Here is a 27,864-nt window from a genome sequence, read left to right on the forward strand (position 1 = left end):
TCCCTTTTAGAATACAGTCACTATTTCCCACAGCCCTCTGAGTCTCCTGAATATAAACCTTGCTGACCTTCAAAGCTAAATAGTCTGGAGTCTTCCTGGTACAGGACACCTGGGCTAGGGAGCCCAGTGTGGGGCTTAGAGCCCTCACTCTTCTGAGGGGTTGTAATTATTCTCCTGTTTGTGGGTCACACACCCTAGGATTCTGGGTCTTGACTGTACCAAGATTCTCTCTCTCCTACCTAACTTGTAGTTCCGTCTTTACATCTTTAGTTGTAAATGATCTTTTCTGGTAGGTTCTGGTCTTTTTTAAAATCAATAGCTATCCTGGAAATAGTTGTAATTTTCATGTGCCCAGGAGAAGAGATGAGTTCAGAGTCTTTATTCTCTGCCATCTTTGGAACTCCCAGTATATATTTACTCTTAAGACTGGAAGCTTGTTTGAAACTCAGCTTCTCAGGCCCCCACCACAAACAGTTTATGCAGCTGAAGCCAAGGAATCTGTATTTTAGCAAGTTTTTCAGATGACTCTTAAAAATTTGAGGTGCACTGGTATACAGGTTCAGAAGCCCTTAATTTTAAACTTCATAAAGGAGGTACCTGGAATCTCATCAGCCAAGTCAAAACAGTGATCCATCAGAGATAACAAGTGGGGTAAGAACAGAGCTTAGGTTAACCAGTGCAGCACAGGAAACTTCAGGGAAGTTTTATGGGGTAAGATTAGTACCTCCTTTCCAACAGCCTGATTGCTGTTCCTGACAATGTCCTATGATAGATAATGTAGACTCCAAACTTCTAAGAATCAATCTAAATGACCCTTGGAAAAATTCTGAAAAGGCTCGTAACTTCTCCTCAACTAGTCTCAGGAAGAATACTTTACCTAGATTTTATTTCATTCAATTGGGGTCATATTATCTGTCAGGCAACATTGGTTAGAAAAGATTGATGTCATATACTACTGACTATGAATCACCTAATTACTAATACATGTACTTTACCTGTGCATACATGTACATATATAGATAAAAAACACCTGCTTTGTGCTTTGATTTGATGATAAAGATGCAGCCCACATGGTGATATTACTTTAATTGGTCATGTTTGCTCTACTTCCCTTAAATCAACCAAAAATTTGATTGTTTCTCTAGCTACATGCAGTAGGACAGGAGATGCTTGCTTTGTGCAGACACAGTCATTTACTTCGCTTTCAGTAACACATTTTATGAGTGCTTTTTCACTTTTACTCCTGGAGATTGTATGCAAAATACATATTCAAATGAGGAATGGTATGTCAAATAAATTTTCATTAATAAATTAGTTGCTACCATGAGGCTTTTAGTCATAAAATATGTTACTTAAGTAACTTAAAATATTAAATAGTAACACATACATTAGAATTAACTTGAGTTTCCTGCAAAATTATATAAATGAAAATGTTACTTCTAATGATCTGCTCTTTACTTCATATACCATGCATCTTTACTTTTCAGTTACTGGCAGATCTTGAAAACAGCTCCATGTTTACTGGTGATCTTGAATGTCAGAAACTCCTGATGGAAGCTATGAAGTATCATCTCTTACCTGAGAGAAGACCCATGATGCAAAGTCCTAGGACAAGGCCTAGAAAATCAACTGTGGGAGCACTTTATGCTGTAGGAGGCATGGATGCTATGAAAGGTAACAGAAACAAATTAATTACTCTTAACACCCTCCAAACTGTGAGGGCGGTATTAAAGCCATATTGAAATGTGTGCATCTAAAGCTAATTTTTATAAATAAAGTAATATAAATTTTCTGATACCTTTTTTTTACTATTGCCTTACAGGATATAATCCTTTCATTAGAGTTTCCTTAACTGTTAATAGGTACTTTTTATCTTATGACAGGAATTTATTTTTCTATGATAAAATTAATTTGTTTATATTGAAGTATAGACTTATAATATTATATTAGTTTCAGGTGTACAGCATGGTGATTCAGTATTTTTTTAGATGATACTCTAAGTTATTGCATGATAATGGCTGTGATCCCCTGTACTATAAAATGTATCCTTGCTACTTGTCCATTTATTAACAGTAGGTTATCTGTTAATCCCATACCCCTAATTTGTCCCTCCCTCCTTCCCTCTCATTTTTAGTAACCACAGATTTGTTTTCTATAATATATGTGTGTATGTCTTTCTGTATTCAATATACATTCATTTGTGTCGATTTTTGGGGGGATTTCACATATAAGTGATATCATGTACAGATTTATATTTGTCTGACTTACTTCAAAAGCATAATATTGTCTAGGCCCATCAATGTTACTGTAAATGGCAGAATTTCCCTCTTTTTTGTCAGAATAATATTTCACTGTGTGTGTGTGTGTGACACACACAATGAAATATTATGCCAAAGAATGCTCAAACTACCGCACAATTGCACTCATCTCACACGCCAGTAAAGTAATGCTCAAAATTCTCCAAGCCAGGTTTCAGCAGTACGTGAACTATGAAGTTCCAGATGTTCAAGCTAGTTTTAGAAAAGCCAGAGGAACCAGAGATCAAATTGGCAACATTTGCTGGATCATGGAAAAAGCAAGAGAGTTCCAGAAAAAACATCTATTTCTGCTTTATTGACTATGCCAAAGCCTTTGACTATGTGGATCACAACAAACTGTGGAAAATTCTGAAAGATATGGGAATACCAGACCACCTGACCTGCCTCTTGAGACACCTATGTGCAGGTCAGGAAGCAACAATTAGAACTGGAAATGGAGCAACAGATTGGTTCCAAATAGGAAAAGGAGTACATCAAGGCTGTATATTGTAACTCTGCTTATTTAACTTATATGTGGAGTACATCATGAGAAACGCTGGGCTGGAAGAAGCATAAGCTGGAATCAAGATTGCCAGGAGAAATATCAATAACCTCAGATATGGAGATGACGCCACCCTTATGGCAGAAAGTGAAGAGGAACTCAAAAGCCTCTTGATGAAAGTGAAAGAGGAGAGTGAAAAAGTTGGCTTAAAGCTCATTCAGAAGACGAAGATCATGGCATCTGGTCCCATCACTTCATGGCAAATAGATGGGGAAACAGTGGAAACAGTGTCAGACTTTATTTTTGGGGGCTCCAAAATCACTGCAGATGGTGACTGCAGCCATGAAATTAAAATACACTTACTCCTTGGAAGGAAAGTTATGACCAACCTAGATAGCATATTCAAAAGCAGAGACATTACTTTACCAACAAAGGTCCATCTAGTCAAGGCTATGGTTTTTCCAGCAGTCATGTATGGATGTGAGAGTTGGACTGTGAAGAAAGCTGAGCACAGAAGAATTGATGCTTTTGAACTGTGGTGTTGGAGAAGACTCTTGAGAGTCCCTTGGACTGCAAAGAGATCCAACCAGTCCATTCTAAAGGAGATCAGTCTTGGGTGTTCTTTGGAAGGAATGATGCTAAAGCTGAAACTCCAGTACTTTGGCCACTTCATGCGAAGAGTTGACTCACTTTGTAAAGACTCTGATGCTGGGAGGGATTGGGGGCAGGAGGAGAAGGGGACGACCGAGGATGAGATGGCTGGATGGCATCACTGACTCGATGAACGTGAGTTTGAGTGAACTCCGGGAGTTGGTGATGGACAGGGAGGCCTGGCATGCTGCGATTCATGGAGTCACAAAGAGTCGGACACGACTGAGTGACTGAACGGAACTGATAGCATCTTTTTCATCCATTTGTTTGTTGATGACACTTGGGTTGCTTCCATGTCTTGAGTATTGTGTATCATTCTCCTGTGAACATTGTAGTGCATATATAATTTTGATTTAGTGTTTTAGTTTTTTGGTATATACAGCCCAATAGTGGCATTTCTGGATCATATGATAGTTATATTTTTAGTTTTTGAGGAACCTTCATACCATTTTCCATAGTGGTTATACCGATTTATATTCCCAACAATAGCGTACAGAGGTTCCCTTTTATCCACATCCTCTCCATCATTTGTTATTTGGAAACTTTTTGATGATAGTCAACTGATAGGTGTGAAGTGATATCTCATTGTGGTTTTGATTACCTTCTTTAATAATTAGCAATGCTAAGCATCTTTTCATTTGCCAGTTAGCTATCTGTCTTCTTTTTTTTAATTTTAATTTTAATTTTATTTTGCTTTACAATACTGTATTGGTTTTGCCATACATTGACATGAATCAGCCATGAGTGTACATGAGTTCCCAATCCTGAACCCCCCTCCCACCTCCCACCCCATATCATCTCTCTGGATCATCCCCGTGCACCAGCCCCAAGCATCCTGTATCCTGTATTGAACATAGACTGGTGATTCGTTTCTTACATGATAGTATATATGTTACATATACACAATGGAGTATTACTCAGCCATTAAAAAGAATACATTTGAATCAGTTCTAATGAGGTGGATGAAACTGGAGCCTATTATACAGAGTGAAGTAAGCCAGAAAGAGAAACACCAATACAGTATACTAACACATATATATGGAATTTAGAAAGATGGTAATGATAACCCTGTATTTGTCTTCTTTAGAAAAATTTCTATTCAGTTCTTCTACCCATTTTTAATTTTTTATATTGAATTGTATGAGCTATTTACATATTTTGGATATTGACCACTTGTATTTCACATCATTTGCAAACATTTTCTCCCATTCCATAGGATGCCTTTTCATTTTGTTGGTATTTTCCTAATTATTTTTTCTTAATTATTTTTCTAATTAAGCTTAATTAGACCCCCTTTGTTTATTTTTTGCTTTTATTTATTTTGCCTTAGGAGATGGAACCAAAAAATATTGCTGTGATTTATGTCAAGTAGTGTTCTGCTCTTTTTCCCTAGGAGTTTTATGCTATCAGATCTTACATTTAGGTCTTTAAACCATTTTGATTTTATTTTTGTATATGGTATGAAGGAATATTCTTATCTCATTATTTTGCATGTAACTGTTTAGTTTTCTCAGCACCACTTGTTGAAGACTATCTTTTCTCCATTGTATATGCTTCCCTCCTTTGTCATAGATTAATTGACTGTGTGTGGGGGCTTATTTCTGTACTTTCTATTCTGTACCACTGATCTTTGTATGTGTTTTGGTGCTAGTTCCATGCTGTTTTGCTGACTTTAGCTTTGTGGTATAGTCTGAAGTCTGGGACAGTGATACATCCAGCTTTGCTTTTTTTTTTTTCACAAGGTTGTGTTGGCAATTTGAGGTATTTTGTGACTCTTATGGCAGCATTTTTTTTTTTAATTTGAGTACTTGCTTTGCAACCTAAGATCTTTTCAGGAAAAACTTACAGATTTATCATAAGTGAAAGGGATGAGGTCCTCCAAATTTGCTTTTTGACAGAAATAGGAGAATGACTTCTAATTTCTTGCTGTCAATTTCCTGATAGATGACCAAAGACCATTTACAAATAAGCTTGAAGTGTGATAACAAGATCAACAATTCAATTCTGGAATAAAAATAATGATTTTACAAAAGAATTGTTTTCAGTAGGAATAGGGAAAAATTTCTGAAGCCATCATGTCTACCTTGAATACTTCTTAAGACATTTTTTCCCATAGTTCTCTCTTTACATTGATTTCTACCTATAGAAACATGTTGCCAAAACAATCAGGCAAGGATTTTGTAATTAAGAATTGGCTGTGTAGGAACTAAAATCAACTCACTTAAAATTTGCCAAATCATACATGGAAATGTTTTGACACCTGATAGAGAATGATGCAAAAATCAAAGTTCTATGCTTCTGGAAAACTATTTTTTCTTTTGGTGTGTGTAATTGGAAATTGGAAGACCATATAGGAGATATCTCAATTAATAATAAATCTGTATAACAGGAGCTTGCAACTGCAATTATTTTCGAAAGATGTAGAGTAACTTCACAGAACTAGTGTTCTTCAGAAAATAACAAATACAGTAAAATGTTATAATATATTTCAAGTTTAGCAACTTGATATTTTACTGCATTTTGTTGAATAGAAAGAACAGGCACAGAATTTAAAAGGTGTCTTGTTTGATATTAAATCAAAAGGGTACTAAGTATAAAATGCAAAAACGGCTATCTATAATATTTGATTTTAAAAATGTCCAACTAGCAGAGTAAGAAATGGGAAAATTTGTGTTTATTTGTTTGGTTTTTGTGTTTATTTGCTATTTTTGTTATTTTTTAAGGTTCTTGTCTTTCTCATTAACATTACACAAATGAATATATTACACAAGATGGTAATATGTATCTTCAACTCCTTCATAGTTTACAAAAATGAGTGAAATGTGAGCCTATAATCCCTTGACTCTGCTACCACAGTTTGATATGGAAAGAAGTAAAGCCATCATTTTGAGACTCTTGAAATACCTAGTATATGAAAATATAAAAAGCTTTACGGGAAGTTACAGAAAACTACAGTAATAGTAAATACGATTATTTTTGAATACTTGATCCTTGATTGGCATTTTGCAGACATCATTTCTAATCCTCACAGTAATGCTACAAGAAAGATTTTTATTACCTTAATTTTGGAGATGAGGAAACTAAGGCTCTTAAGGTTAGATAGCCACACCAAGGGCAAGCATCATAGAACTACTGGACAGGGAATTATTACTCAAATTTTATGTTCTTTGTTGCTATATTGCCACTATTTTAGATGAAAGAGCAGCAACAACAAAACTGACCCCTCTCTTTGAGAGTCTTAGAATTGAAAAACCAGAGTGAGCACATAGGAGCAAAAAAGGAAAGAAAAGAAAAGGAAAAAAACTACATAAAGGAAAAATATTAAGGTGATAGCATTTATCTATGTAAATCAGTATTGCATTTAAAAACATACCAATTTACATTCTTAAAAATTTTTCTATATGCATGCCTTTTCTTACAATGTGTAGTTTTGTTTATCTTTTTAAGATACTTGTTGAACTTTCACCTTTTGATATTTAGGAAATATAGTACTTCCTCAGTCTTTAATTTCCTTTTGACTCATACAATTAACTTGGAATTAGTTGCTAAATATAGATACCACACAAGTGGCTGGAATTAACTATAACCCCTACCGTGTATATTAAAAGAGTCATCAAAAAGTTGTAAGTATAATCACACAGTCAAAATTTTTAAATGGTTGAATGCTAAACTTCAGGCTTTTGTGCATGCCAGGTATTCAGTAAATTTTCACTTACTAAAATAATGAATTCTGAGAGACAGTATAGCAGGGAACAAATAAAAGCTAACAGTGATTTTTAAGTTCATTTGAAAATAGATGGAGGAAATAACTAAATTAGATATATTCACAACTACAGGAACTATTGTTCTAAACAATACCACAAAGTTTAGTTGATTTTGTTCACCCTTGAATAGATCATAAGTGAGAGCTGAATAGGAACTTTGAAATGAAGTAAGAAGCAATATTTGCAACATTTTAGAGCAGAAAGTTGATAAACACAGGAAAAACTGTGAAGTGAGTCCCAAAGAAAAAGATTAGTTAAAAAAAGGAAAACTCTTTTTCAATCAAATACAGAGTTGCCATAATAAGCCAGCTAGATGATCTACATTTTGATTAGTAGGAAAATGGGCTAAAAATATTTCAGAATTAAAGATACAAAACTATCAGTCATATATGTTCATAGATGCAGATAAGAGATATAGAGTAAATTCATCTTTTATATTATTTAGTGTTTGGAAAAAATAACTTGGCTTTAAGCAGACTTCTACATCATTTTAATGTAAGTCTTCTATATATAGTTGATTAATGTAGCTTGGAATAATTTCCTACTTACTTCATCATTAATACCTCCATAATTTTAGTAATCAGTGCAGCCTAGGTTTCAAGAAGATCTCTTCAAGAAAATTAGAGATACCAAAGGAACATTTCATGCAAAGATGGGCACAATAAAGGACAAAAATGTTATTATGTGAATCATGTGAATTAACACTGGAGGCCCATTTAAAAGGAATTTTCTTTTCTGTTCCTTTAGTCATTTGTGTTTTAAATAAACACACACATACAGACCAAACTGAGTAAAATAAAAGGGCATAAATTAGTATATTGAATGTTCATAGTTAAGTAAAACCATAACGGATGTGTAAACAGTAATACATTCCAAAGCAGTTTTTGTTGTAAAATATGGTGTCTGGAACCTGTGTTAGTACTAACAGTAGCATATTATAGACAAAGAAGTCATTATAAACATATAAACCATATATATTAAATAAACTATTTTATTCTCACTTTTCCATTTGGTTTCAGAAGTGGTGAAATATTATCCCTGCCTTGTCTTACAGGTTGGAGAATTATCTGGACTACTTATTTTAATTTGAACTGCAATCACTGAGTCTATACTATAAATATAGATACATAAATATAATATGAATGATGAAAACATTTTGCACAAGTAGTTTTTAGCATTGTTTAATATCCCTTTAACAGGTACCACTACAATTGAAAAATATGACCTGCGGAACAACAGCTGGCTACATATTGGCACCATGAATGGGCGTAGGCTTCAGTTTGGAGTTGCTGTTATTGATAACAAACTCTATGTTGTGGGAGGAAGAGATGGTTTAAAAACTTTGAATACTGTGGAATGTTTTAATCCAGTTGGAAAAATCTGGACAGTGATGCCTCCCATGTCAACACACAGGCATGGTTTAGGTAAGAGCTTAATGTTGTATAGTTTCTAAAGACTGTACAATTACTAGAGCTTAACTAAGTGCATATCATTGAAATTTAGTCATACTCATTCAAAACGTCTGAAAATTCTGAAAAGCTTAAATAAATGGTAAAAGCGTGTGAAAGTTTTTTGTTTCAGGTGTCATACTTGTTGTAACTGTACCTCCACTCCACTGGTATTTTAAAGGGGTCCCGCTTCAGGGAGGATAAAACCTTTTAGAAAGAATATATTGTTGAGGAGCACGCAACTACAAGTTTTCTTCTAAGGTCAGTTTAGAGAAAAGAACACCTGCTAACGGAGAGACAATGTGTTTCTAGTTACTAGTGTCCCTTCCCATAAGAATCAAATCTGTATTTAGGCAAAAGCCTGCGGGTGCAGTTTGAAGGCAGGGCTATTTAGAAAAACCACTTTCGTTGAGAGCAGCCTTAATTTATACTTAAGTCAGAGGTTCCCAAGAAGCTTAAGAAGGAATAGAGACTTCTTGAACAGTGAAGAACTTTGATTCTCCTGATGGCTTGTCAAGGTCTACTTTTCTTAGTGCTAGACTCCGTATGTTTCAATACTATAGAGTTTGTTTTTTTAAGAAAAGAATTATTCCATTGCTTTTAAAGAACCAAATTTTACACAGCTAAAGTGTGACATATCCAAAATGGGTATTGTTTGCCCCAATATAACTGATAAATTATATCAAATGATAGACTATGTAATTATTCAGCTCAGCTCTGTATATGTGATTTTTTAGAAAACATATCTTACAGAGACACCGAAGCAAATTTTAAAACTCTTAATTGCTATTGCTAAAGAGATAGGAGAGGTAGTGTGGATGGCAAACTGAGATGGTGAAGAAGGTGGCAGGAGGAACCAGTAACGTGAATTTCCAGAGCAGATGAGAAACAGAAAGGAGTTATTCATAGAATCCAATAGAAAAAATCAGATTGATTATATTCTTGCAGCCAAACATGGAGAAGCACTATACAGTCAGCAAAAACAAAACTGGGGGTATACTCTGGTTCAGATCATGAACTCGTTATTGCCAAATTCAGACTTAAATTGAAGAAAGTAGGGAAAACCACTAGACCATTCAGGCATGACCTAAATCAAATCCCTTATGATTATACAGTGGAAGAGACAAATATATTCAAGGTATTACATCTGATAGAGTGCCTGAAGAACAAAAGACGGAGGTTCATGACATTGTACAGGAGGCAGGAATAAAGACAATCCCCAAGAAAGAGAAATGCAAAAAGGCAACATGGTTGTCTGAGGAAGCCTTACAAATAGCTATGAAAAGAAGAGACGGGAAAGCCAAAGGAGAAAAGGAAAGATATACCTATTTGGATGCAGAGTAGCAAAGAAGAGCAAGGAGAAATAAGAAAGCCTCCTTCAGTAATCAATGCAAAGGAATAGAGGAAAACAATATAATGGGAAAGACTAGAGATCTCTTCAGGAAAATGAGAGATACCAAGTGGTTGTTTCATGCAAAGATGGGCTCAGTAAAGGACAGAAATGCTATGGACTTAACAAGGGCAGAAGATATTAAGAAGAGGTGGCAAGAATACACAGAAGAACTACACAAAAAAGATCTTTATGACCCAGATAATCATGATGGTGTGATCACTCTCCTAGAGCCAGACATTCTGGAATGTGAAGTCAAGGGAGCCTTAGGAAGCATCACTACAAACAAAGCTAGTGGAGGTGATGGAATTCCAGTTGAGTTATTGCAAATCCTAAAAGACAGTGCTGTGAAATGGCTGCACTCAATATGCCAGCAAGTTTGGAAAACTCAGCAGTGGCCACAGGACTGGAAAAGTTGGTTTTCATTCCAATCCCAAAGAAAGGAAATGACAAAGAGTGCTCAAACTACCTCATAATTGCACTCATCTCACACTCTAATAAAGTAATGCTCAAAATTCTCCAAGCCAGGCTTCAACAATATGTGAACCATGAACTTCCAGATGTTCAAGCTGGATTTAGAAAAGGCAGAAGAATCAGAGATCAAGTTGCCAACATCCGTTGGATCATAGAAAAAGCAAAAGAGTTCCAGAAAAACATCTACTTCTGCTTTATTGACTATGCCAGAGCCTTTGTGTGGATCACAATGATTTGTGTTTCCTCAAGAGATGGGAATAGCAGACCATCTGACCTGCCTCCTGAGAAATCTACTTGCAGGTTAAGAAGCAACAGTTAGAACTGAATATGGAACAACAAACTGATTCCAAATTGGGAAAGGGGTATGACAAAGCTGTATATTGTCATCCTGCTTATTGAACTTATATGCAGAGTACATCATGAGAAATGCTGAACTGTATGAAGCACAAGCTGGAATCAAGATTTACAGGAGAAATATCAATAACATCAGATATGCAGCTGACACCACCCTTATGGCAGAAATTGAAGAACTAAAGAGCCTCTTGATCAAAGTGAAAGAGGAGAGTGAAAAAGTTGGCTTAAAACTCAGTATTAAAAAAACTAAGATCATGGCATCTGGTCCCATCACTTCATGGCAAATAGATGGGGAAACAGTGGAAACAGTGACAGACTTTAGTTTGGAGAGCTCCAAAATCACCACAGATGGTGACTGCAGCCATGAAATGAAAAGATGCTTGCTCTTGGAAGAAAAGTTATGACCAACCTAGACAGCATATTAAAAACCAGAGACATTACTTTGCCAACAAATGTGTGTCTAGTCAAAGCTATGGTTTTTCCAGTAGTCATGTATGATATGAGAGTTGGACTATAATTAAAGCTGAGCATGGAAGAAATGATCCTTTTGAACTGTGGTGTTGGAGAAGACTCTTGAGAGTCTCTTGGACAGCATGGAGATCCAACCAGTCCATCCTAAAAGAAATCAATCCTGAATATTCATTTGAAGGACTGATGCTGAAGCTGAAACTTTCAATACTTGGCCACCTGGTTTGATCACTGACACATTTGAAAAGACTCTGATGCTGGGAAAGATTTAAAGATGGGTGGAGAAGGGGACGACAGAGGATGAGATAGTTGGATGTCATCACCGACTCAATGGACATGAGTTTGAGTAAATTCCGGAGTTAGTGATGGACAGGGAGGCCTGGCTTACTGCAGTTCATGGGGTTGCAAAGAGTTCGACATGACTGAGCAACTGAATAGAACAAATTTCTAACTAAACTTCAAAAACCCCTGTCTACTGAGATGTCTTAGGGAATCATTTTATCCCTTTAATAAAAATAAGGGATTAGAAAGATCTATCAGACTTAGCCAACAGTTCTAGTATTTATCTAAGATTCAGTATCATATCTCATCTATCTTTTATATTTGAAAAATAACATTGAAACTGTGACAGAGAAAAATAATCTTCCCTTTTCTGTTAATTGCAAGAAATGGTGTATTCATCTACTTTCTATGCCTTTAGCGTTATAACCATGATACCCTTCCATGATATTTCCTAGAGTTAAAAGACCATATTTACTTTTAGTTTCAAATCAAGATTGGCAAATTATTCATTAAATGGCTATTTACAAAACCATTAATAGATAAAAATCAAGTTTTTAAGTAGCACTTCCTTATAAAATGAAATATCTGTTATATATGCCCTACCTAGGTGAGCTCTCATGCTATTTTTATCCTTTAGGTGTAGCCACACTTGAAGGACCAATGTATGCTGTTGGTGGCCATGATGGATGGAGTTATCTAAATACCGTAGAAAGATGGGACCCTGAGGGACGTCAGTGGAATTATGTGGCCAGTATGTCAACTCCTAGAAGCACAGTTGGTGTAGTCACATTAAACAATAAGTGAGTAGAGCCAAACATGCATGCTTTTGCTCCCATTTCTTGTAGTACAGCATTTCAGTGATGTGATACACCTGCCAATAAGCATTCCCAGTGACTAGGACATCCTAGTAATGGATTGTAAAAGGTCTTTGTTGGAACTCTCCCTTCATTATGATGGAAAATATTTATCTAAAATGAATACCTAATTAAATATCCTGAGACCAGCAGTAACATTAATACCTGAGATCTATTTAGAAATGCTGACTCTTAACCCCAGCCCAGACCTTCTGAATCAGAATAGACATTTTAAGAAGATCCTCAAGTAACTTGTATTACACATTAAATTTGAGAAGCACTTTTGTAGGCAAGCCAGTTTCAATCTTACCCTCAAGAAGCTACCATTTTTTGGTTATAACTTTTTTTTGACTTATCAAAACTTCAGTCTGTTTTTGTAATAAGCCAAGTCTTTTTTCTCTTTATAACTCACTCTCCTAAGTGTTCTAGAATTATAGCTAGTCCCATCTTTCTGAATCTTTCCTACTTTCTGATCACTTTCCTATGAAGGAAAATAATATATTAACTTGCTTTAATTGCCTTAAACTTGCCTTACTTGCCTTAAACTTGATAATATTAGAGGTTTCTACAAGCTTAAATTATTCTTCTTGCAGGTAACTTGTAATTGTGTCCTTTCTGAAAAGGGATCTTTGGAGATAATGACAAGCATATAGGAGGAACTTGAATGATGAAAATTTCAGACACCAGGATGACAGTCTTGTGTGTCTGTATTGACTATTCATAAAGTCAGTATCTCATCATATAACTGGATTCAATAGAAATTTCAATGCAGATGTTTTTTAGCACCTTGTGCATAAAGTAAGTGGAGAAGGCAAAGGCAACCCACTCCAGTACTCTTGCCTGGAAAATCCCATGGGTGGAGGAGCCTGGTAGGCTGCAGTCCATGGGGTCGTGAAGAGTCAGACATGACTGAGCGACTTCACTTTCACTTTTCACTTTCATGCATTGGAGAAAGAAATGGCAACCCACCCCAGTGTTCTTGCCTGGAGAATCCCAGGGATGGTGGAGCCTGGTGGGCTGCCGTCTATGGGGTTGCACAGAGTTGGACATGACTGAAGAGACTTAGCAGCAGCAGCATAAAGTAAGAAGTGTCTGTGGTTAACAGGAGACTCAGACTTACAGTGTTTTAGGGTTTAAAATACTCCTAAATCTGATTATCTCTAGCCTAACCTGAATGATATCCAGTGACTCGGTAGTGATCTCCTACCTATTACAGAAGAGGTTGAAATAATTGAATTTAAATAATTTAATTTTGTCTTGCTAACTTGCTATTGTTCACAACTGAGCATGAAGGGCAGTAAACTATATGAAGGCATATAGTTTAATAAATGTTGATCTTCTCTATTGATTGGAATTAGCTTTAAATTAGACTAAAAATAATGTCAGAAAAATATGTATTTCTGCTTCATTGGCTACACAAAAGCCTTTGACTGTGTGGATCACAACAAAATGTAGACAATTCTTAAAGAGATAAGAATACCAGACCACCTTACCTGCCTCCTGAGAAACCTGTATGCAAGTCAAGAAGCAACAGTTAGAACAGACATGGAACAATGGACTGGTTCAAAATTGAGAAAGGAGTATGTCAAGGCTGTGTATTGTCACCCTGCTTATTTGACTTCTGTGCAGAGTGAAGTGAAAGTCGTTCAGTCATGTCTGACTCTTTGTGACCACGTGGACTGTAGCCTGCCAGGCTCCTCTGTCCATAGAATTCTCCAGGCAGTTCTACTGGAGTGGGTCTCCTGCATTGCAGAATGATTCTTACCAGCTGAGCTATCAGGAAAGGCCCCTCTATACAGAGTATGTCATGCAAAATGCTGGGCTGGATGAATCACAAGCTGGAATCAAGATTGCTGGGAGAAATATCAACAACCTCAGATGTGCAGATGATAGCACTCTAATGGCAGAAAGCAAACAGGAACTAAAGGGTCACTTGATGAAGGTGAAAGAGGAGAGTGAAAAAGCTGGCTTAAAACTCAGCATTTAAAGAATGAAGATCATGGCATCTGATCCCATCACTTCATGGCAAATAGGTGAGGAAAAAATGGAAACAGTGACAAACTTCATTTTGGGGGGCTCCAAAGTCACTATGGATGGTGACTGCAGCCATGAAATTAAAAGAAACTTGCTCCTTGAAAGGAAAGCTATGACACAACTAGACAGCATATTAAAAAACAGAGACATTTTGCTGACAAAGACCTGTATAGTGAAAGCTATGGTTTTTCCAGTAATCATATACGGTTGTGAGAGTTGGTGCATAAAAAAGGCTGAGTGCCAAAGAATTGATGCTTTTGAAGTTTGGGGCGGGAGAAGAGAGTCCCTTGGACATCAAGGAGATCCAACCAAGCCTAAAAGAAATCAACCCTTTATACTCATTGGAAGGACTGATGCTGAAGCTGAAACTTTAATACTTTGGCCACCTGATGTGAAGAGCTGACTCACTGGAAAAGACACTGATCCTGGGAAAGATTGAAGGCAGGAGGAGAAGGGGATGACAGAGGAGGAGATGGTTGGATGGCATCAGTGACTCAATGGACATGAGTTTGAGTGGACTCCAGGAGATAGTGAAGGACAGGGAAGCCTGCTGTGCTACAGTCCATAGAGTCACAAAGAGTAGGCCACAAAAGAGTTGAACAACAATAACAAATTAAAAACACTGCTAATCCACCCGTGGCGGATTCATGTTGATATATGGCAAAACCAATACAATATTGTAAAGTATTTAGCCTCCAATTAAAATAAATAAATTTATATTAAAAAATAAATACATACAAAAAATTGGCATTTTAAAACTTATGAGAGAAATGTTATAGATATACATCTTCCTAGGAAAAAAGTCTGTTTTTTAGGTTTTATCCTATTCCCTTAGTTATTTGTTAAATTAATATCTTCTTAGTTACAAATGTTTTTTACACTAAATAAAGTAGTTCAATAAAGCAATAGAGAGCCTAATGCTAGGCAATTAAATCTAGCTAAAATTGTAAGGTTCCTGGATTTGGGTTTTGGAAAGATCTTACCATCTTTAAAAATGTTCAGCTTTATTGTGGTTTAGTAGACAAATACTACCAATGCTTTTATCTCTTTCCTTTCTCTGTAGTTCATTTCCCATATAAACCTTTAATCTATTATATCAAAGAAACTTTAAAAAAAATTATGAAGCAGGTAGGTTTAGGGTAAGGTAGACTTTAACAAATGCCTTCACAAATTCAGGCCTTTCGCTATAAAATCCTGAGGGAGTAGAATACACAGTCCAATGCTGCGTGCAGTATATTTTCACTTTCATTCTATGCACAAATATATACACACATACACATACTTCTGTCTTTATTCTAGGCTATATGCTATTGGTGGACGTGATGGAAGTTCCTGCCTCAAATCTATGGAATATTTTGACCCACATACTAACAGGTGGAGTCTGTGTGCTCCAATGTCCAAAAGACGTGGAGGTGTAGGAGTTGCAACATACAATGGATTCTTATATGTCGTTGGGGGTCATGATGCCCCTGCTTCTACCCATTGCTCCAGACTTTCTGCCTGTGTTGAACGGTAAAATATTTCTATTTATTCATTATTTATTTGGTTATTTGTTTTTTTCAGAAATGAGAAGGATTTTCAAGCTGCCAAAATGTAGTCTTTCAAATAAGTGTTAAGCCTTTCAGAGGTTTAATTCTTTTAAACATTTTATCCTTACTCCTAGACTCAAAATATTTTGAAGAAATCTTGCATATGCATTCCAGATTCATCATGAGAAGTGTATGAAAAGAATACATTGTTTTATCATTTAATAGTCACTCTATAAAATGAGACAGAAGTAAGAATAAATATATTTTTATTACAAGCTATATCACTCAACTATTCACTGGCTCAAATCACAACTTTACTGTTTCAAAAACTGAATCAGTTCTCAAAGGATAAAGGCTTCAGTTCAGTTCAGTTCAGTCGCTCAGTCGTGTCTGACTCTTTGCAACCCCATGAATCGCAGCACGCCAGGCCTCCCTGTCCATCACCAACTCCAAGGCTTATCACTGCAAAATAAACAGAAAAAAATCCCAAAGAGAGGTGTTTATGATGTTCTGAACAATGACTGTATTGCATTAAGTATTTAATTTCTCACAGGTAGCTTCTTTGAATGGGAGACATTAATCTGGATGAACAAAGTGTGCTACGTTTTTTGTCAGTCATGTTACTTTGTAGCTTTACCACTCACATTCTGTTCCTAAATTGGGAAGATCCTCTAGAGAAGAGAATGGCTATCCACCCCAGTATTCTTGCCTGGAAAACTCCATAGACAAAGGAGACTGGCAGGCTACAGTCCACTGGATCACAAAATCAGACACGACTGAGCAACTAACATTTTCACTTTTCCCTTTCAAGATAGAGTGCACGCACACACACACTATATATGTGTGTGTATATATGTATATGTATATGTGTATATATATATATATATATGTATATGTATAAAGTGAAGTGAAGTCACTCAGTAGTGTTTGACTCTTTGTGACCCCATGGACTGTAGCCTACCATGCTCCTCTGTCCATGAGGTTTTCCAGGTAAGAGTACTGGAGTGGGTTGGCATTTCTTTCTCCAGAGGACCTTCCTGACCCAGGGATTGAACCCGGGTCTCCCACATTGTAGGCAGATGCTTTACTGTCTGAGCCACCAGGGAAGTCCTATATATATGTATATATACACACAAACATAGCAGTTGATAATAGCCTAAGTCCAAGTGACAAATTTACAGTCAGTTAAGTTATCAGAATTCAGAAGACAGATCAGTATGGATGGCATCTGTCAAGAGAAATTCATGAACCAAGTAGAATGTGTAATTTGTAGGCATAAAAAAGAATGGAGGGAATTTCAGATCTAGGAAAAAACACAACCCAAACCATGAAAGCAAAGGAGAAAGCTTTATAGATATGAGCAGAGACTTTAGACTTAAAGGTATTTGGAAGAGCAATTAAAAACTCAATTATGTACCAGATTTTTGATAGCCAGAAATGTCAAGATGAAAACTTTTGGATTTTATCTCACAGACAAAAGGATAATTAAGTTTGGGAGAAATGGAATATTACCAAGAAAAATAGTTTGGAGAAAATTGATTTAACAGTCATATATAGGATAAAATGTAGGCAGAAAAGACTAAAGGAAAGCATACAAATACTATTATTTTTCTTCTGAAAGGCATAATTGATAGTGTTAATACCTTGTTTCTTACAGGGAATAATTGATCTTTGGTAGTTTTTTTTTCCCCCTAAGTTTAATCCTAAATGATTGGCTCCCTGCTACTCAGTGTATATCTGGAATGCTTTTCAAGAGATTGGTTCCTAACAGATGCAAACAAACTTTAAGAATTATGCAAAACATAAAGAAGGTCAATTACTATCTCAAATGTATAATACAGTTCAGTTCAGTCACTCAGCCATGTACCACTCTTTGCGACCCCATGGACTGCAGCATGCCAGGCTTCCCTGTCCATCACCAACTCCTGGAACTTGCTCAACCTCAGGTCCATGGAGTTGGTGATGCCATCCAACCATCTTATCCTCTGTTATCCCCTTCTCCTCCTACCTTCAATCTTTCCCAGCATTAGGGTCTTTTCCAATGAGTCAGTTCTTCACATCAGGTGGCCAAAGTATTGGATATTACAGTTAAATATATGTGGGCTTTCCTGGTGGCTCAGAAGGTAAAGCATCTGCTGCAATGTGGGAGACCTGGGTTTGATCCCTGGGTCAGGAAGATCCCCTGGAGAAGGAAATGGCAACCCACGGGAGTACTCTTGCCTGGAAAATTCCACGGATAGAGGAGCCTGTTAGGCTACAGTTCATGGTATCGCAAAGAGTTGGACACGACTGAGTGACTCAAATGAATCAGTTCTTCACATCAGGTGGCCAAAGTATTGGATATTATACTTAGATATATGTAAAGGTGAGCTTTTCCATATCAGTTTTCTCCAGAGTTAGCAAAGTAATAATTGATCACCTGTTCGTTATGCCAGATTATTTTTTTAGTGTGGCAAAATATATATAACAAAATTTATCATTTTAAGAATTTTTAAGTGCACAGTTCAGTGTCATTAAGTACATTCACATTGTTGTGAAACATTATCATCATCCACCTCCAAAACTTTTTTCACTTCCTCAGATTGAACTCTATCCTCATTAAACAATAAATCCCCATTCCTTCCTCACCTCAGTCCCTGGCAACCACCATTTTACTTTTTGTTTCTATGAATTTCATAATTCTAGGTACCTAATAAAAGTGGAGTCATAAATAATCCTTTTGTGTCTGGCTTATCTTGCTGAGCCTTATAATTCTTCAAGTTTCATAGAAGTTATAGTGTTTATCTGAATTTCCTTTCCTTTTGAAAGCTGAAAAATATTACATTATATGTACAAACCACATCATTTTGTTTATCCACTCATTCATCAATTTACAATTGGGGTTACTTTACTTTTTGACTACTATGAACAATGCTGCTAGAATATAGGTGTACAGATATCTGTTTGAACCTCTGCTTTCAATTCTTTTGGGTATACATAGAACTAGAGTTTCTTTATCATAATTTCTATTTTTAAATGTTTAAGGAACCTCCATACTGTTTGCCATTGAAGCTGCACCATTTTATATTCCCACCAGCAAAGCAAAAGGAATTCAATTTCTGTACATCTTCACCAACACTGATTCGTTTTTCATAGCTATCCCAATGGATTTGAAGTGGTATCTCTTTGTGTTTGTGATCTGGGTTTCTCTATTGGTTAGCTTTGTTGAGCATCTTAACGTGTGCTATTAATCATTTGTACATCTTCTTTATAGAAATGTCTATTGCAGTTCTTGCCCATTTTTATTTGGGTTGTTTGTCTTTTTGCTGTTGAGTTATAGGAGTTCTTTATATATTCTGTATATTAACTTCTTGTCAGATATGTGATTTGCACATCATTACTTTCATTCCATGGGTTGCTTTTGCACTCTGATAATAGCACCCTTTGGTGTGCAAATGTTTTTAATATTGAATCCAATTTTTCTTCATAGTTTGTGCTTTTGGGGTCATATCCAAAAGATCTTTGCCAAATTCAATGTCATAAAACATTTCCCCTATGTTTTCTTATAAGAGTTCCATAGTTCTAGCTCTTATGTTCAGGCATTTGATCCATTTTAGTTAATTTCTGTATATGGAGTAAGGAAAAATACAACTTCATTATTTTACAGATGGATATCCATTTTTCCTATGAATATTTGTTGAAAAGACTGTCCTTTCCTCATTGAATTGTCTTGGCCTCATTTGCAAAAATTATTTTACTATGTATGTGAGGGTATATTTCTGGCTCTGTATTCTATATCTGTATTCTATGTATTCTATATCTGCCACTATGCCAGTACCACACTCTTTATTATTGTAGCTTTCTAGTAAGTTTTGAAATCAAGAAGTATTAAACCTCAATCTTTGTTCATCTTTTTTCAAAATTATTTTGGATGCTCTGGGTCCCCAACATTCAATATAGGTTTATAATGGATACCTCTATTCCTGCAAAAAAAGTTGCTGGGGTTTTCATAGACATTGCATAGATTCTATAGATCACGTTGGTGATATTGACATCTTAATAATATTGTGTCTGCTAATCCAGGAACATGAGATGTCTTTCTACCTCATGATATCTTCTTTAATGTCTTCTTTTCCAGTGTGTTTGCAGTTTATTTCTCTATGTTGAATAGAAGTGGTGAAAATTCCTATTATTTTCTTGTTCTTGATTTCAGAGAGAAAGCCTTCAGTCTTTCCCCTTTGAGTATGATAGATCTGGGTTTTTTATATCTGGCCTTTATTATGCTAAGTTGGTTATATTCTGTTCCTACTTTGGTTACTGTTTTTATCATTAAAAAATGATTGAAAGCATTTTGTCACATACTTTTTGTGCATTAGGTGAGAGAATATGTGTTTTTTCCCTCTTCATCCTGCCAGTGTAGAGTATTCAGTTCAGTTCAGTTTAGTCCCGTGGCTCAGTCGTGTCTAACTCTTTGGGACCCCATGAACTGAAGCACACCAGGCTTCCCTGTCCATCACCAACTCCAGGAGCTTGCTCAAACTCAGGTCCATCGAGTTGGTGATGCCATCCAGCCATCTCATCCTGGGTCGTCCCCTTCTCCTCCTGCCCCCAATCCCTCCCAGCATCAGAGTCTTTTCCAATGAGTCAGCTCTTCGCATGAGGCGGCCAAAGTACTGGAGTTTCAGCTTTAGCATCTTTCCTTCCAAAGAAATCCCAGGGCTGATCTCCTTCAGAATGGACTGGTTGGATCTCCTTTGGCCACCTCATGTGAAGAGTTGACTCATTGGAAAAGACTGTGATGCTGGGAGGGATTGGGGGCAGGAGGAGAAGGGGACGACTGAGGATGAAATGGCTGGATGGCATCACGGACTCAATGGACGTGAGTCTGAGTGAACTCTGGGAGATGGTGATGGTCAGGGAGGCCTGGCGTGCTGAGATTCATTGGCTCGCAAAGAGTCAGACACGACTGAGTGACTGAACTGAACTGAACTGAACTGTTTGCATTCAGTATTTATTAGGGATATCGGTGTGTAGTTTTCTTATAGTGTCTTTGTGTGGCGTTGGTATGAATGAAATGCTAACCTTACAGAATGAGTTTAGATGTGTTACTTCTTCAATATTTTGAAAGATTTTGAGAAGGATTAGTGTTAATTCTTCTCTAAATATATGAGAAAATTCACCAGTGAAGCCATCTGACGTTTGTCTTTTCTTTGTTGTGAGATTTTTCATCAGTATGAACTGCACAAATCCACTTATGTGGATTTTTTTTTCAACAAATATGTACTACAGTACTACCAGGCTCAATGAAGCACAGGGTGGAATCAAGATTGCCAGGAGAAGTATCAACAACCTCAGATATGCAGATGACATGATCCTTATGCCAGAAAGTGAAGAGGTACTAAAGAGCCTGTTAATGAAGGTGAAATAGGAATGTGAAAAATCTGGCTTAAAACTCAACATTCAAAAAACTAAGATCATGGCATCCGGTCCTACCAATTCATGGCAAACAGATGGTCAAACAATGGAAACAGTGAGAGACCTTCATTTTCTTGGACTCCAAAATCACTGCAGATGGTGACTGCAACTATGAAATTAAAAGACGCTTGCTCCTTGGTAGAAAAGTTATGACATGCTTATTAAAAAGGCATATGACATGGCATATTAAAAAGCAGAGGTATCACTTTGCCAACAAAAGGTCTGTATAGTCAATGCTATGATTTTTCCAATAGTGAACTCCGGGAGATGGTGATGAACAGGGAGGCCTGGCGTGCTGCGATTCATGGGGTTGCAAAGAGTTGGACACAACTGAGCAACTGAACTGAACTGAACTGAACTGATGTATGGGTGTGAGTGTTGGACCATATAGAAGGCTAAGCACTGAAGAATTGATGCTTTCAAACTGTTGTGCTGGAGAAGACTCTTGAGAGTCCCATGGACTGCAAGGAGAACAAACCAGTCAATCCTAAAGGAAATCAGTCTTGAATATTCACTGGAAGGACTGATGATGAACCTGAAGCTTCAATGCTTTGGCCACCTGATGTGAAGCACCAACTCACTGGAAAAGACCCTGATGCTGGGAAAGATTGAAGGCAGGAGGAGAAGCGGACAGCAGAGAAAAAGATTGTTGGATGGCATCACTGACTCAATGCACATGACTTTGAGCAAGGTCCAGGAAATGGTGAAGGACTGCGAAGCCTGGCATGCTGTATTCCATGGTATGGCAAAGAGTCAGACATGACTGAGCAACTGAAAAACAGTACTAGAGTAAATACATGCTACAATCTATAGTTGGTTGAATCCACTGATACAGAACCATGGATATGGATGGATGACTGTAAAGTTATGCACAAACGTTCAACTGTACAGGGATCCTCTATCACTCACACTGTTCAAGGATCAACTGTAATTTGTTAGGAAACTTTTGATTTCCTTACAATTATAGGTCTATCATGGTTTAATATTGATGAGTTGTGAGTTTCTAGAAATGTGTCCATTTTATCAAGTTAATCAAATTGTTAGTGAACAATTTTTCATAGTACTTTTATCATCTTCTCTTTTTCATAAAAGCAGTATTAATTTCCAGTTCATTTGATTTTATATGTGTTTTGTCCTTTTCTCAAACTCAATCTACCTAAAGGTTTATCAAATTCGATATTTTGTAGAACTAACTCTTGATTTCTTTGTTTTTTTCTATTGTTTTTCTATTCTTTGTATTACTTATCTATGCTATAACTTCTATTATTTCCTACCTTGTGCTAACTTTGGGTTTAGTTACTCTTCCTTTTCAAGGTGTAAAGTTAGGTTTTTTATTTGAATTTTTTTCCCTTTTATATGCAAGCCTTTACAGTTAAAGACTCATATCATTGTTTTCTTTGCATTCCATAAGACACTTGTGAGTCATGTTTTCATTTTCACTTGCTTCAAGATATTTTCTAATTTCCCTTATAATGTATTCTTTGACTTGTTGTTTAAGTGTGTATTCTCTATGTGCGGACATATCACTTTTCCTTCTGTTGTTGATTTAGAGTTTCATTCCACTGTGAAAAGACTGCATGTTTTCAGTCTTTTAAATTTACTAAGACTTGTTTTATGCCCTAAAATATGTTTTATCTTGGATAATGTTTCTTGCTTGCTCATGAAAAATGTATCTTCTGAGTTTTAGGGGAGTAGGTCCAGTTGGCCTATAATTGTTCATCTTTCATGTACTTACTGATCTTCTGTCTGGTTTATTCTATTCATTATTGTAAGTGGGGAATTGAATTCTACTAGTACTATAGAACCATATCTTCTTGATCTTCCCCACCTCCTCTTCTTCCCTTTCTTCTTCTTCTCTTTCTGTTTCCACTTCTCCTAGAATGCATATATTAACTCACTTGTTGTCATCTAAGAATGCCCTTAGACTTTGTTCACTTTTCTTCATTCTTTTTGCTCGTCAGACTTGATCATTTTCAAAAGCCTTGTCTTCAAGTTCACTTATTCTTCCTTCTGCTTGCTCAAGTCTCCAATTAAACCTTCTAGTAAGGTTTTAAATTCAGTCATTTCATCTTTCAGCTCCAGAATTTCTATTTTTTCTTCTTTATAAGTTATTCCCTCTGTTGACATTCTTATTTTGTTCATTTATCATTTTCCTGTTTCCTTTAGTTCTTTGCCTGCTTTTCTTTTTGTTTTTTGAGAATATATGACAGTTCTGTTAACATCTTTCTCTAGTAAGACAGATGCCTATGTTTCTAACAAAAATGGCTCTGGAGGTTTATTTTGTTCTTTTGAGTAACTTTCATTTTCCTATTTATTTGTATGCTTTGGGATGTTTGTTGAAAACTGGACATTTTGAAATATCCTTCCCAGTCCTTGCAGATTGGCTCCATACATAGGAAGACTGTCACTAATTAATCACTAATCATGTTCTGTGCTTGAGATCAACCTAGCATTAAGACTTGAGGTATTCTCAGAACTTTACCAGATTGTCTTATTCCTGTGTGTGTGTGTGTGATTCTCTGTATACGTGGCTGCTTTTAAATGCCTTACTTTTCTTAAGAGTCTTGGCCCTGCTGTCTTCCAGGGCCTTAGCTTTCTATTGGAGCAATCAGTAGTTTTATAGTATCAGTCATCTCTTTTTTCAGTTGTCAGTGCATCTGTAATCTCCCCGCAAATTTCACGAACCCTGTGCACTAATTCTCATGGCTTTTCCTAGCCTGATAGCTGAGCTATGCCACATTAGACTATCTGAGCTCTGAGGTAACACAGAAAATAACCTCTTTGCAAACAATTGAGACAGGTTAGATTGTAGATTATTAGCTCTGCTCTTCTCTCTCTGATTCAGGAAAAGGAACTGAAGGAACTGGGGCTGAACTACTGCTTTCTCCAATCCATACCATGTCTTTCTAGGAGGGAGTGGGGTAACAGCAAGTAAGAATTTCACAAAATTGCCTACTTCTTTTTCTTAAATGAGCGTGGAATTTATTGCTTTGGATCTTGACTGATTTCCAGAACTGCTACAAAGTTATCTGAGCCAGTTTCTGTTGGTTTATTCAATAATTTTTGTGCTAGAATAAGATACTAGAACTTCCTAGCCTACTGGCTTGCTGGTATTACTCCCTAGTTATGCAACATTGAAAACAAAATAAAAAACACATGAAAATCACCTTGAGTTGTTTGTATATTTAAAAAGTAGAGCTGAACTTGTTCTGCCCTTTATATAAATGTCCAGAAGCACAATAATGAAATTATAAGTAATTACTAATGGAAAGGACCTTGAAAATCTAGTATATTCCTGTCATCTTACAGAAGTGGAAGTTGAAACCCTCTATGGTTTACTGACAAATAGTGACTAAAGGATTTTTTTTCATATAAGTGGAGTTTGTAAAAGATTGGAAACCAGTCATATTTGACTTTCCAATTTATTATAAAACCAAAAGTTCACTATAGTACACTCAATACTATTGATAGTGAATATTTCCTGTTTTATTGATACAGAATTTCATTGTGTATACCAAATTCTAAAGCATTTACTCAGCACTTGTGTATATATACTTGATGGGAATCATGTTTCACTTTTAGAAAGGCCAAAGGTATATGGTACCTGCAAGACTTTTGTTAAAGTTCACTGTAAGAAGTTGAGAAAATTATAGATTTTATTGAAGTTTTAAATTGCCTAGATAATTTATTGATGCTTTCTAGAGAACACAAAAAATTACAGAGAGCACACAATTCACAAAAGATTAGACCCACCTGTCTGTGAATGTATATATACTCTCAACTCATATTTGTATTCAAAAAAGTAAGTGTGATACCAGAAACTATAAAACTCTTAGAGGAAAATGTACACAGAACACTCTTTGACATAAATCACAGCAAGATCCTCTATGACCCACCTCCTACAATAATGGAAATAAAAACAAAAGTAAATAAATGGGACCTAATTAAACTTAAAAGCTTTTGCACAGCAAAGGAAACCAAAAATGAGATGAAAAAACAGTCCTCAGAATGGGAGAAATTAATTGCAAATGTTCATATTATTCATGAGGTTCTCAATGCAAGAATACTGAAGTGGTTTGCCATTCCCTTCTCCAGTGGACCACATATGTCAGAATTCTCCACCATGACCCGTCTGTCTTGGGTGGCCCTACAGGGCATGGCTCATAGTTTCATTGAGGTAGACAAGGCTGTGGTCCGTGTGATCAGATTGGTTATTTTACTGTGACTGTGGTTTTCATTCTGTCTGCCCTCTGATAGAGAAGGATAAAAGGCTTATGAAAGCTTCCTGATGGGAGAGACTGACTGGGGGAAAACTGGGTCTTGTTCTGATGGGTGGGGCCATGCTCAGTAAATCTTTAATCCAATTATCTGTTGATGAGTGGGGCTGTGTTCCCTCCCTGTTGTTTGACTTGAGACCAAGCTATGGTGGAGGTAATGAAGGTAATGGCGACCTTCTTCAAAAGGTCCCATACAGGTACTGCTGCACGCAGTGCCTCCAATCCTACAGCAGGCCACTGCTGAACAGTATGAAAAGGCAAAAAGATACAATACTGAAAGATGAACTCCGCAGGAGGGTAGGTGGAGATCAGTGGAGAAATAACTTCCGAAAGAATGAAGATACGGAGAAAAAAAAAAAGCACAGAGTTGTGGATGTGACTGGTGATGGCAGTAAAGTCTGATGATGTAAAGAGCAATACTGCATAGTTAGTTAGTTAGTTAAGTTTCTCAGTCATGTCTGACTCTTTGCGATCCCATGGACTATAGCCCACCAAGCTCCTCCATCCATGGGATTCTCCAGGCAAGAACACTGGAGTGCATTGCCATTTCCTTCTCCAGAGGATTTTCCTGATCCAGGGATCGAACCCAGGTCTCCCGCATTAGAGGCAGACACTTTAACCTCTGAGCCACCAGGGAAGCCTAATACTGCCTAGGAACACGGAATGTGAGGTCCATGAATCAAGGCAAATTGGAAGTGGCCAAACAGGAGATGGCAAGAGTGAACATCGCATCTTAGGAATCAGCAAACTAAAATGGATGGGAATGTGTGAATTTAACTCAGATGACCATTATATCTACTACTGTGGGCAGGAATCCCTTAGAAGAAATGGAGTAGCCATCATGGTCAACAAAAGAGTCTGAAATATAGTACTTGGATGCAATCTCAAAAACGACAGAGTAATCTACGTTTGTTTCCAAGGCAAACCATAAAATATCACAATAATCCAAGTCTATTCCCCGACCAGTAATGCTGAAGATAAATGATTCTCTAGAACTAACACTCAATGGGAAATAGATGGGGAAACAGTGGAAACAGTGTCAGACTTTATTTTGGGGGGCTCCAGAATCACTGCAGATGGTGACTGCAGCCATGAAATTAAAAGACGCTTACTCCTTGGAAAAAAAGTTATGACCAACCTAGATAGCATATTCAAAAGCAGAGACATTACTTTGCCGACTAAGGTCTGTCTAGTCAAGGCTATGGTTTTTCCTGTGGTCATGTATGGATATGAGGGTTGAACTGTGAAGAAGTCTGAGTGCCGAAGAATTGATGCTTTTGAACTGTGGTGTTGGAGAAGACTCTTGAGAGTCCCTTGGACTGCAAGGACATCCAACCAGTCCATTCTGAAGGAGATCAACCCTGGGATTTCTTTGGAAGGAATGATGCTAAAGCTGAAACTCCAGTACTTTGGCCACCTCATGCGAAGAGTTGACTCATTGGAAAAGACTCTGATGCTGGGAGGGATTGAGGGCAGAAGGAGAAGGGGACGACTGAGGATGAGATGGCTGGATGGCATCATGGACTCGATGGACGTGAGTCTGAGTGAACTCTGGGAGATGGTGATGAACAGGGAGGCCTGGTGTGCTGCGATTCATGGGGTCGTAAAGAGTCAGACACAACTGAGCGACTGAACTGAACTGAACACTCAAGAAAGATGTCCTTTTCAATATAAGATGCTGGAATGCAAAAGTAGGTAGTCAAGAGATACTTGGAATAACAGGCAAATTTGGCCTTGGAGTACAAAACGAAGCTGGTCAAAGGCTAATAGAGTTTTCCCAAAAGAATTCACTGGTCATAGCAAACACCCTAATCGAACAACACAAGAGAAGACTCTACACATGGACATCACCAGATGGTGAATACAAAAAGCATATTGATTATATTCTCTGCAGCCAAAGATGGAGAAGGTCTATACAGTCAGCAAAATCAAGACTGGGAGCTGACTGTGGCTCAGATCATGAACTTCTTTTTGCCAAATACAGACTTCAATTGACAAAAGTAGGGAAAACCACTAGACCTTTCAGGCATGATCTAAATCAAATCCTTACAATTATACAGTGGAAGTGGCAAATAGATTCCAGGGA

General features: G+C 36.9%; 1 protein-coding gene across 2 annotated transcripts in view; it reads left to right on the forward strand.

Annotated features, from left to right (window-relative positions):
* Nucleotides 1-27,864, forward strand: part of KLHL4 (kelch like family member 4) — an 86,595-nt gene that overhangs the window by 45,978 nt on the left and 12,753 nt on the right. Inside the window, exons 6-9 of one of the 2 annotated variants that reach the window (XM_040265123.1) lie at nucleotides 1,488-1,674; nucleotides 8,414-8,638; nucleotides 12,268-12,430; nucleotides 15,818-16,030. In XM_040265123.1, the coding sequence (XP_040121057.1) occupies nucleotides 1,488-1,674; nucleotides 8,414-8,638; nucleotides 12,268-12,430; nucleotides 15,818-16,030 (788 nt within the window). The remainder of the gene's footprint in view (nucleotides 1-1,487; nucleotides 1,675-8,413; nucleotides 8,639-12,267; nucleotides 12,431-15,817; nucleotides 16,031-27,864) is intronic. The other variant, XM_040265124.1, reaches the window with a different exon arrangement.

This window comes from Oryx dammah, unplaced genomic scaffold (assembly GCF_014754425.2).
Source record: "Oryx dammah isolate SB20612 unplaced genomic scaffold, SCBI_Odam_1.1 HiC_scaffold_23, whole genome shotgun sequence".
NCBI classification, from domain to species: domain Eukaryota; kingdom Metazoa; phylum Chordata; class Mammalia; order Artiodactyla; family Bovidae; genus Oryx; species Oryx dammah.